The following is a 12262-nucleotide window of genomic DNA, read 5'->3' as shown; positions in this document are numbered from 1 at the left end:
CTCTTCCTCTCATACCAAAGGTGCTGAGAATTGTAAGAAAAAGAGGAGTGAGAACAATACTCATTGTTCCGGATTGGCCAAGAAGGACTTGGTACCCGGAACTGCAAGAAATGCTCACAGAGGACCCATGGCCTCTGCCTCTCAGACAGGACCTGTTGCAACAAGGGCCCTGTCTGTTCCAAGACTTACCGCGGCTGCGTTTGACGGCATGGCGGTTGAACGCCGGATCCTAGCGGAAAAAGGCATTCCGGATGAAGTTATTCCTACGCTGATAAAGTCTAGGAAGGACGTGACAGCAAAGCATTATCACCGTATATGGCGAAAATATGTTGCTTGGTGTGAGGCCAGGAAGGCCCTACAGAAGAATTCCAGCTGGGTCGATTCCTGCACTTCCTACAGTCAGGAGTGACTATGGGCCTAAAATTAGGGTCCATAAAGGTGCAGATTTCGGCCCTATCCATTTTCTTTCAAAAAGAACTGGCTTCACTGCCTGAGGTTCAGACGTTTGTTAAGGGAGTGCTGCATATTCAGCCCCCTTTTGTGCCACCAGTGGCACCTTGGGATCTTAACGTGGTGTTGGGTTTCCTGAAATCCCACTGGTTTGAGCCACTTAAGACTGTGGAGCTAAAGTATCTCACGTGGAAAGTGGTCATGCTGTTGGCCTTAGCTTCGGCTAGGCGTGTGTCAGAATTGGCGGCTTTGTCATGTAAAAGCCCCTATCTGGTTTTCCAGATGGACAGGGCAGAATTGCGGACTCGTCCGCAATTTCTGCCAAAGGTGGTGTCATCTTTTCATTTGAACCAACCTATTGTGGTGCCTGCGGCTACTTGTGACTTGGAGGATTCTAAGTTGCTTGACGTAGTCCGGGCTTTGAAGATTTATGTAACCAGAACGGCTTGAGTCAGGAAGACTGACTCGCTGTTTATCCTGTATGCATCCAACAAACTGGGTGCTCCTGCTTCAAGGCAGGCTATTGCTCGCTGGATCTGTAACGCGATTCAGCAGGCTCATTCTGCGGCTGGATTGCCGCATCCAAAATCAGTGAAAGCCCATTCCACAAGGAAGGTGGGCTCTTCTTGGGCGGCTGCCCGAGGGGTCTCGGCATTACAGCTTTGCCGAGCTGCTACTTGGTCGGGTTCAAACACATTTGCAAAATTCTACAAGTTTGATACCCTGGTTGAGGAGGACCTGGTGTTTGCCCATTCGGTGCTGCAGAGTCATCCGCACTCTCCCGCCCGTTTGGGAGCTTTGGTATAATCCCCATGGTCCTTACGGAGTCCCCAGCATCCACTAGGACGTTAGAGAAAATAAGATTTTACTCACCGGTAAATCTATTTCTCGTAGTCCGTAGTGGATGCTGGGCGCCCGTCCCAAGTGCGGACTTTCTGCAATACGTGTATATAGTTATTGCTTAATAAAGGGTTATGTTATGTTGGCATCCATTGGGTGATGCTCTGTTGTTTGTTCATACTGTTAACTGGGTAAGTTTATCACAAGTTATACGGTGTGATCGGTGTGGCTGGTATAAGTCTTACCCTGGATTCCAAAATCCTTTCCTTGTAATGTCAGCTCTTCCGGGCACAGTTTCCTTAACTGAGGTCTGGAAGAGGGATATAGAGGGAGGAGCCAGTGCACACCAGTAGTACTAAATCTTTCTTAGAGTGCCCAGTCTCCTGTGGAGCCCGTCTATTCCCCATGGTCCTTACGGAGTCCCCAGCATCCACTACGGACTACGAGAAATAGATTTACCGGTGAGTAAAATCTTATTTTAGAAGAAATGTTTCATTGTAATTATAAAGCATTTTAATTTGTTGCCACCTAAACTCTCTCTTCCTCTACGTTGGTTTTCCTTTTAAATGTCCACTGCTTTAAAAATAGTCAGAGTCCCTGGAGTGTGCAGCTCGCAGGCTATTATATAAGCCCCATGTACTATTTGCAGCGTGCCTTTTGGAGTAGTCTATAGCTGCTGCTAGCTAGGTATCTTCTTTTCTTTCAGTCATAAACAGAGTGCTAACTTTCACGCATCAAGCTCCTATATTTCTATATATTGTATGCTTGGGTTCTCTTGCATCCCTGTTTAGCTGGTAATACAGGCTGTGTTTGGAAAAAGACAGGAGCTTTAGCAAGTGCAATTTTATCAGTTTCGAAACTGCTGAAATGAACAAGTGAAACTGCCGCCATCGCACACTCATTCGCAATGGCGTACACATTCTCAGCCTATACGTAAAGCTGAGGAACATCGACTGCTAGGCTAGACCTATGTCTAAGCAGACTGGACATGGCAGTACTGACGCAAGAGTTACTTTTTTGTACGTACGAGCCAGCAACTGAAGCAGATACACGCCCCTGACGCCTCATTAACACTTCCAAATGGTCACTTTCTGGCAAACACTTTCCCATAAAATCCTGAGCTGGATTACAGTGGCACCCTGATGCATGCGCAGTACGATTGCAGCACATGCCACTCTGATGATAATCGCTCACTTGCGTGAACATCAGCTATTGCATACAAACATGAATTAAGCCCACAGTAACAAAACAAGGCTAATTAATAACAGCTAACCAAAGAGGCCTTAATAATTATATCCAACACTCTAAAAGTGATTGCAAAATGTTAAATAAAGGATGCAAATTATTACTTATGAGTACTGTAATTACATGCAGTATGGGTTTTAGTTCCATTCACATACTGTACATCAGCGGTGAACAGTTCTTCAGTTCTTGGGGCAATCCTGAGTTTTGAGCATTTGTACATGGGAATGTTTCTTTTCCTTCTATTCTGTGTATATAATGCAGTTCTCACTATTCATTCTTATTCTCCAGGCTTTATACGTATCTTCCGTGCCGTAACTAGACATTTTAGCGCTGTGTGCAAGAAACAGCATCAGCGCCCCTTCCCCTCCCCCCATATGCAAAACAGGGCCAGTGCATGCCGTAGGAGTGTGCCAAAAATATAGGGGCGTGGCAACAGAGCTCCCTTTTACACATTACGTCAGGCAGAGCCCATTTTTACACAGTACGGCAGGTAGAGTCCCCTTTTCAACCCAGTACGGCAGGTAGAGTACCCCTTTTACACAGTACAGCAGGTAGAGTCCCCCTTTCAACCCAGTACGGCAAGAGGAGTACCCCTTTTACACAGTATGGCAGGTAGAGTCACCCTTTTGCATAGTACAGCAGGCAGAGTCCCCTATTTACACATTATGGCAGGCAGAGTTCTCCTTATTTACAGATTAAGCAGGCAGAGTCCCCCTGTACCAGACAGCACCCTTATACACACTGCACCAGGAAGCACCCTTATACACACTGCATCAGGTAGCCTCTTATATGCACTGTACCAGGTAGCTTCTCATATACACTGTACCCCCTTATACACTCTGCACCAGGCAGCACCCTTATACACTCTGCACCAGGCAGCACCCTTATACACTCTGCACCAGGCAGCACCCTTATACACTCTGCAGCAGGCAGCACCCTTATACACTCTGCACCAGGCAGCACCCTTACACACACTGCGTCAGGTAGCCTCTTATTTGCACTGTACCAGGTAGCTTCTTATATACTGTACACTGCACCCAGTAGCCCCTTATACACTCTGCCTCACCCGTTACTGTAGCGCAGTTAGGGGCAGAGTATGGCAGCGGAAGGGCTTGCAGCGTGTACACTGTGTCTCACCCCTCGCTGCCACCTCCGATCCAGCTCCTTCACTCTGCAGCGCCGGGCTGCGCTCCTTGCTGGGGTCCGCCTGCGATGCCCTCTCACCACCCGGGCTCGTCCTTGGCTCTGCTGCCGGGGTCTTCTCTCTTCTCCGTCTACTATGTCAGCGTAAGCTTCAAGTTCCCTGGTGTCTTGAGGGGTCCTTCTTGGGTCCTCACCTCTGGGTAGGCGTCCTCCGCAGTGCATGCGCTGCCCCTCTCTGGCCAGCACTGCTCCTCTGCTTCTCCTCCTCAGGATGGGGGGGTCTTTCGCGAAGTCCTAGTATCCTGGCTGCTCCTCCGGTTCAGCGCTGCTGCAGCTCCTCTTCAGCGACGTCTCCCAGTCCTCCCCGCAGGCAGTGACTCGGTAGCTTTCTTCCTCACAGGGGTACTCTGTGGTTGCTGCTCCTCCTGGCGTTGCACACTCCAGTCTGGGCACCGAGCAGTGATGGTGAAGGGGGGACGCGGGCCAGGTGGGTGTTGCTGGAGGTCCTGCGCCTCCAGCGCTTCTGCGCTGTTTGCCAGGCACCACTAGCACACACCTAGTTACGGCTTTGCATATCTTTTAAACATTTGTACATTTTTAGAATGCACAAAAATGACATAACAAAGTTCAGTAAATATGTAATGGTGGGATTGTAGTACATTGTGGCTCGCCCACTCTAGAACTTGCTACAGTACATGCTTAGATTTACCTGCAAAGTGGAAATAATTTTTACATTTTGTGTGTACCTGTGCACAGTGGCGCTGAGATGGGTGGGGGGAGCGGGTACTCTTTACCTATGCCCGGGCCTGTTGGAGGGGCCTGGCAGGGTCCCACTACCCCCGTTCCCCTTCCTCGTTGCACAGAGCCACAGTGTGGGAAAGCTGCCATGTGCTGGACTGGGTAGACAAACATCTGCAAAAATAGTCCTCCTCTCCCTGCCCACCAGAATGTACAACACCCCCCCTACCCCCTGTTGTGGCACACGTAAAACTTGGTTTTAAGCTTTATAATGTGAGGTCTAGCCGCACCTCTGCCACATTGGCCATGCCCACCCTCTTTTACCTGGGCCTGGCAGAACTTTTGGCACCCCTGCCTATGCGTGAGTGAAACTACTGGAGCAGGAAGCCAATTAGAAGGCCCATACAGAGTAGTTAACCCTCTCAGTGAGTAGCTGCAGTGCCTAAGCAAACCAGCAGCAACTGAAGGGACTAAGGATTGTGTTGGTCACTACTCTGACATTATGTCCCTTTTTATGTATCTACTCAGCACTGCACAGCACCATAGTGCCTCAAATATAACAATTAAAGCCAGAATTCCCTCTGAAGATCTGACAAAAGTCATACATGCATTAGTATGGGCATGCATTCAATATCACGGCTGTCGAGATCCCGACGCACAGCATATTGGCGCAGGGATCCCGACCGCCGGGATACTGACACCTTGCGAGCACAAGGAGCTCTTTTGCGCTCACCCTGCTGCCGGTATTCCGGCGCCCGCCATCCCGCGGTCGGGATTCTGACCGCCGGGATGACGGGCGCCAGTATATAGATACCAACCCATTTGTATCATCTTGATTAGGCTACTGCAGTGCCCTCTACCTTGATCTACCAGCAAAAGAATTGCACTGCTTACAGCTGGTACAAAATGCAGCTGCCTGACTATTAACCAATCAGCCCCGTTTCATCGCTCATTCTATACTCCCTTCACTGGCAGCCTGTAAGATGGCGAATTGTTTTCAAGATTGGCTTACTGATTTTCAAAGCCCTACATGACCAGGGTCCAAGGTACCTGAAGCAGCTTATGATTCCATACTGCTCCACTCAATTACTGCGATCTGTAGATGAAGGACTATTAGCAGTACCTAGGATCTCTCAGAATAATATGGGGTCAAGTTTTTAGCCATGTAGCTCTGACTCTATGGAACTTGCTTCCCCGCACAGATATGTTATCCCGGTGATCAGAATGCTAACTGCATCCCCTAGAATCCTTCAAAAACTCAAGACTGCTCTCTGTATTTTATGAAAAGCTTTTCTGTACCTTATTGTTTCTGTACTGTATTATGTTCATTAAGGGGGTATGCAATTAGCTCCATTTTTTCGCCTAGGTGAAAAAACTGAGCTTTTTTGCTATTTTAGTGCGAATGGAGATTCGCCCTAAGCAATAGCAGGGCCGGATTTTTGCCTAGGCGAATCCACTTGTTTTCCATCGAAAATGCGGGCAATTTTTGCTGATTTTGAGGCATTTTTTTCCAATGCCTTTTCACTTGGTAAAAAAGGTGAAAAGACATTGGCGAAAATGCCTTCAAAACTGCCAAAAACGTCCCTAGTTGAATACTCATGTGGGGCGATTTCATTAGCTCTGAAATGATCAGAACTAATTGCAAACCCCCCTCTATCTGTTAATTGCCTTGAGTCCTGTTGGAGAAAACCCTGTAGAAATAAAATTATTATTATTATTATTATTATTATTATTATGATTATTATTATTGTGCATGCTAATGAACTGCACATTTTTTTTAATTCTTCTTCCTTTCACTGGTTCCTTAGACCACTCCAGAGACAGAGATGGGAACATACTCATGTATTAGAATATATTTTTTAGCATCCTTTGGTCATTACACATCACCCTGACACCCCTTTTAGACCGCCAGCTGTAACCCGTGTTATTGCACATGAGCATGCATAACCTGGGTTGCTGTGCAGTCTGAAAGCTACCCCATGGTAGATGCCAGGGTTGAACTGGATGCGACCCGTTTCCCGTTCACACTGTATGGACAGGGGGCGCCAGGAGATCATCTAATCTCCAAGTGCCGCCTCTGCACGCGTCAGCGTTGGTGTCACCAACCCGGCAAAATGCCTGGCTGGGGACGCCAGTGTGGAAGGGGCCGAGGTGGGTCATAGTAACATAGTAACATACATAGTAACATAGTATCTAAGGTTTAAAAAAGACCATTTGTCCATCGAGTTCAACCTATTTGTGGTCTCCTATGCAGTTTAATTTTAGGACTAATTTTGCCTGATGCTGATGTCAGCCGTTGTGTATTAATAGCTATAGTGCGTGACTACGCACCCAAACCCTGAATATCCTAATCCAAAAGGAATTTATCTAACCCATTCTTAAAGGTGTTGACTGAGTCCGCCGTTACTACTTTCTCTGGCCGGGAATTCCAAAAACATATTGTCCTTACTGTGAAAAAACCTTTTCACCGCATTGTGTGTCCTCTATGCTGATTTTATCAAAAGATTAAAATTGGCTGATAAGCTACCGTGTAAGGCTCCTGGATGTGGCCCACCTATTGCGATCTGAAAGGGGTATTACTGTGACCACAGTCTATTTTGTCTGTTCACTTTTTCAGCTCTAGAATGTTTCCTAAAACTTCAGTTTGCAGTGCGGAACTGCCAAAAGTGTATCTGCATTTTCTGCCACATAAGCACAGCATCAGAAACGGTCCAAGTGCAACTTTTTCATTTATTGATCTATCATTCACAAATAATTTGTCACTTTTTGGTTTCACATGAGTTGTTGCTTGCTATCCTGTTTTTGTAGGCTTGAGAATGATCGCAATAGGTGGCTGGGAAGAGCTGAACCCGTCCCAAACACAGCCTCTTAAAAGTACTAACCTGTGAAAATGTTTTTACTCTAAAATTGTGTTCCTCTGCCAACAGCAAGCCAGAGGAGTCAGGGATCATATTGGCTGCAATTTGCTTCTGTGGCGCCAGGTCTGACTGCAGGGAAGGCTCTAAAATGCTGACAGCTCCAAAAGCTTTGCACCGTTTTAAAATGTGGGCAAAGATCTTGATCATAAACCCCCCCCCCTCCCCAAAACATGATAACATTCTCAAAAGCAATAATGTCTACCTTAAAACACTTATACTGTATTAATACAGACTAGGGGTTAAATTATTATTATTATTATTATTAGTCCTTATGTAATATTTGTAAACTTCATATCTCTGGTATATTGCATTAAAATATATGTTCTATTTACAACTGTGGTGTATTTGTATATTACAATGATATGTAGAGAGGTTTTCCTTCCCAAATACAATGTTCTTCTGTTCTTTTTTTACTTATAAGTGCAATCTTGCTCAGCTGAGGTAAGATGTAATGTATCCATAGATACTAGTTTGACACAAAGTGGAAAAATCGTTGTGAAAAATTGCAGAATGCATATATGGACATAAAGTAGAGTAGTAGTATATTTCCAACAACACTCAGACACTAGAGTATACTTACTGAATTATATATACTTTTTTTTGCATTTTAATAAATCTTGCAAAATATAGGTTATGTGTAAATAATTAACAACTTGTGTTTTGCCCTAATACTGTCATGGCTGAAGTGATGGACTGCATATGGTATTTTCTAGCATGCAGCATGTTAGCAATGAATTGTTTTATGTAGAAAGAATAACACAGTATTTCTGTATGTGTTTACAGTGATGGGTTTAAGGAGATAATGCCCTACGACCATTTCCAGCCTCTCCCACGGTATGTAAATAAAAAATATTAACTGTTCTTCTTGATGTAAGTGATATCTTAAACTATCATGTTAAACCTTTTCTTAATTTTATATCAAATCACTCATCTGTAATAAAAATAAAATAATCCAGATGAACGGTTTGAGCTATTTCTGTAGGTTTTTTGTGCGGCTCAGTATGGCCATATTGGGCTGTTCCAGCAGCTGACCATGATCTGGAAGTGTGTGTGCTTATCAGCCAATTGTACTAATTGGGTCCCAGTTAATTTTATGCCACATTACAGTGCTTCAGTTCATATTATTCCCCATTACAGTGCTTCAGTTCATATTATGCCACACTATAGTGCCTCCACTTCTTATTGTGCATACTACAGCATCCAAGTTCATATTATTTATTTATTTATTAACAGTTTCTTATATAGCGCAGCAAATTCCGTTGCACTTTACAATTGGACACCATGGTAAAACAAAACTGGGTAATAAACAAAAACAGTCATAGAGGTAGGAAGGCCTACAATCTATAGGGAAATAGGCATTGATACACAAGGATAGATACTATCTATTGCATATTTGTCCACCGGATTGCAAAGGTTCTACGTGGGTTGCATGATATCACGTCACAGTCATGATGAACCATGGTCAGAAAGAAGGGAAAGTGAAGAAAGAGAAAATATGTGGAGGATATGTGCGGACCATACAGTGGGGATATAGGGGGTCACTCCGACACGATCGCACGCTGCAGTTGTTCGCAGTGGAGTGATCGGGTCAGAACTGCGCATGCACCGTCACCGCAGTGCGCTGGCGCATGCCAGATGGCCAAAGGCCGTCGTTGCCTAGCGATCGCCACTGCCGTATTGACATGGCAGAGGCGGTCACTGGGCGGGAAGGGGCACAACCTGAGCAGCAAAAAGGTTCTCCCAGCCAGCCGCAGGAGCTGCGCTGTACGGGAGGTACTCCTGAAATGCAAAAGCGATGCTTTTGCACTTCTGCAGGGGGGGGGGGGGGGGGGGCGGCACTGACATGCGGGGTGGACTAGTCCTGTGCTGGGCGTCCCCCGCATGTCTGAGTGCCTGATCGTAGCTGTGCTAAATTTAGCACAGCTACGATCAACTCAGAATGACCCCCATAATCGGATAGGAAAGCTTATGAAGGTTGAGTGAGCGGTTCCGGAATTTGATAAGCTTGACTGAAGAGGTGAGTTTTCAGGGAACGCTTGAAGGTTTGGAGACTAGAGGAGAGTCTTATTGTGCATGGAAGGACATTCCACAGAGAGGGTGCAGCCGAAGAAAGTCCTGCAATTGTGCACGGGAGCAAATAATGGGGGTAATTCCAAGTTGATCGCAGCAGGAAATTTTTTAGCAGTTGGGCAAAACCATGTGCACTGCAGGGAGGCAGATATAACATGTGCAGAGAGAGTTAGATTTGGGTGTGGTGTGTTCAATCTGCAATCTAAATTGCAGTGTAAAAATAAAGCAGTCAGTATTTACCCTGCACAGAAACAATATAACCCACCCAAATCTAACTCTCTCCTCACATGTTATATCTGCCTCCCCTGGAATTACCCCCAATGCGTGTGGATGAGAGATGTAGATCTTGTGAAGAGCAAAGAGGTCAGGTTGGGAGATATTTTGAGATAAGCAAAGAGATGTATGTTAGTGTAGTCTGGTTAATGGCCTTGTGTGTGAGTAAAAGTATTTTATATTGAATACAGTAGAATTAGGAGTGTTTCTCAAATACATCAACCTCGAAAACCTGGCGATACACTGTTTTTTTATAATATTCGGTTACACTCAATTCTTATCACACTCCCAGATGATTTCATGCATCTTGGAGTACAATGCTATGCTCATATTAGGACAAGGTACCAGATAGAAGCTAATTAGCCATATTTGGTGCTAATTCCAATTCTATTACACACAATCTGCTGATTTCCAAACTCTGTTTTAAGGTACATGTATCTGATAAGTTAACTAATGTCTGTACAAAGGTCACCTATCTAACAAAATGGATTAAGAGTTAAGGTATGTTATATGATAAGGTATGTTACAGTATATACCTTCATAAGATTTCCTATCCAATTATATCCCCACTGTACAGTCCACTCCACACATATCATCACATGTTTTCTCTTTGTCCACTTTCCCATCCTTCTCACTCCTGGCCAACATTGCTGTGTGACCATGTCGTACTGCCCACCAAGAACCTTTGCAATCTGGCAGGATCATTATGCAACAGACAGCATCTATCCTGTGTATCAATGCCTCTATAGATTGTAGGCTTGTGAGCGGGACCTTCCTACCTCTATACTGTCTGTTATTACCCAGTTTTTGTTTTATCACTGTTGTTTCCAAATATAAAGAGAAAAGAAATTTGCTGTTATATATAAGAAACTGTTAATAAGAATAAGAATAACATACTGTTGTCAATTTGTGTCTCCGGTTTCTTCCCAGCTGTGTCTTTCATCTTTTAGTGATTACCGTGTCTCATCCTAATTTCTGTTAGCTTCTTCATGTCACTATCACATTCTTTTCTCAGTAATAGTGTACAGATGTAGCCATGCTCATCGTGGCTACATCTGAGAATGCCACAATGAGCGTGCATTGAGAATGCATTGAACGGCAATTGCCACGGCTGGGCGTGGCCAGGTGCGACTAGGTGCGCCCAATGTGCACATATTGCCGCAGCGATGGCGTGGCTACATCTGTATGTACGCTTTGGCAAGTAATAAATCAGTTACTATGAACGTATCTACCTGTATCCCTAAGAAATTCTACATGTATTTCTCATGACTTCTGTGTTCCAGGTGGGAGCATAATCCATGGACAGCATGCTCGGTTTCCTGTGGCGGGGGTATTCAGAGACGTAGCATTGTGTGTGTAGAAGAAACAATGCATGGAGAGATATTGCAGGTGGAGGAATGGAAGTGCATGTATGCTCCCAAACCAGCTGTCATGCAGACCTGTAACCTCTTTGACTGCCCCAAGTGGATGGCTATGGAATGGTCACAGGTAACATGTAAACATCATATTTTAGGTGACATTTGAAAATTCCAATGTTAATAACGCTACCAATATACCATGCCAGTATGATAAGACTGCTCTGTGTTATTAGGGAACGCTGCTCCTTCCACTATCAACTGCTCAGTCTTTGGGGTCTATTCAAGAAGGGCATGAGTTGTCCTTGCAACATCATTTCCACACCGTTGCCAACACTGCAACTCATGGCTTGCATTTGCACCGAACTGGCACATTTTTGTTTGCAGACCAACATAAATCTGCAAATCTGGTGGTACTGGAAGTGCAGCATACAGCCACACTTTCTTACGGGTGCGATAGGATTGCACATAATTAAATGGTGGCGTCTAGACTCCCTACATGGAGGGGATCTTTCCCATAATGCACTGGGTCAGCCTCACCAACTATTTGGAATAGTAACCTGAGGCGAGCAGAGCGAGACACTTGGCCCAAAGCCAGGGGCGTAGCCAGAATTTTGTGGGCTCCATAGCAACATTTTGAAGGGCCCCCATCTCAATGCTTCTAGAGAGACACTTCTCAGCAACAGTTGTTTATTTTATGCCCTATAATAGTGCCCTAGTTCATTTTCTGAACCATAGTAGAGCCTTATTTAATGTTATGTCCCATAGTAGTGCCCTAGTTTCTTTTCTGAATCGCAGTAGTGCTTATGTTCACCCTGTGTCACATTTCAGAGCTGCCAGTACACATTATGCCGCACAGTACCTCCAATTCACATTATGGCATATAGTACTCCCCAGTCATATTGTGCCTCATTACAGTACCCCTATTCATATTATATAACATTAAAATGAGCAGGTCCAGGGGCATACCTAGCTAGATTGCAGGCCCCAAGGAAAAAGTTATAAAGGACTCCTACATGCCACTCAATGGCGAAAAAGTATATAACACATATATCTTTGACAGGAGGGTTGGCCCCTCTCAGCTCTGGACCCCATAGCAGCTGCACTGCCTGCACCTATGGTAGCTACGCCCTTGCCCGAAGCGTGCTAAGCAAAGCGAGCCTGCGAGGGTTCAATGCAGCATAAATAAAACAAAATGCCCTACACACAAACAGAGATTGGAGTAAACAT

General features: G+C 45.1%; 1 protein-coding gene across 1 annotated transcript in view; it reads left to right on the top strand.

Annotated features, from left to right (window-relative positions):
• ADAMTSL3 (ADAMTS like 3) overlaps positions 1 to 12262 on the top strand; it is a 788444-nt gene that overhangs the window by 626341 nt on the left and 149841 nt on the right. The window contains exons 12-13 of the mRNA XM_063925941.1: positions 8118 to 8168; positions 10961 to 11165. Of these exons, the coding sequence (XP_063782011.1) occupies positions 8118 to 8168; positions 10961 to 11165 (256 nt within the window). The remainder of the gene's footprint in view (positions 1 to 8117; positions 8169 to 10960; positions 11166 to 12262) is intronic.

The sequence above is a fragment of the Pseudophryne corroboree genome, chromosome 6 (assembly GCF_028390025.1).
Source record: "Pseudophryne corroboree isolate aPseCor3 chromosome 6, aPseCor3.hap2, whole genome shotgun sequence".
NCBI lineage: Eukaryota > Metazoa > Chordata > Amphibia > Anura > Myobatrachidae > Pseudophryne > Pseudophryne corroboree.
The sequence above is the reverse complement of the archived record's forward strand: the minus strand, read 5'-3'. Positions and strand labels throughout refer to the sequence as shown.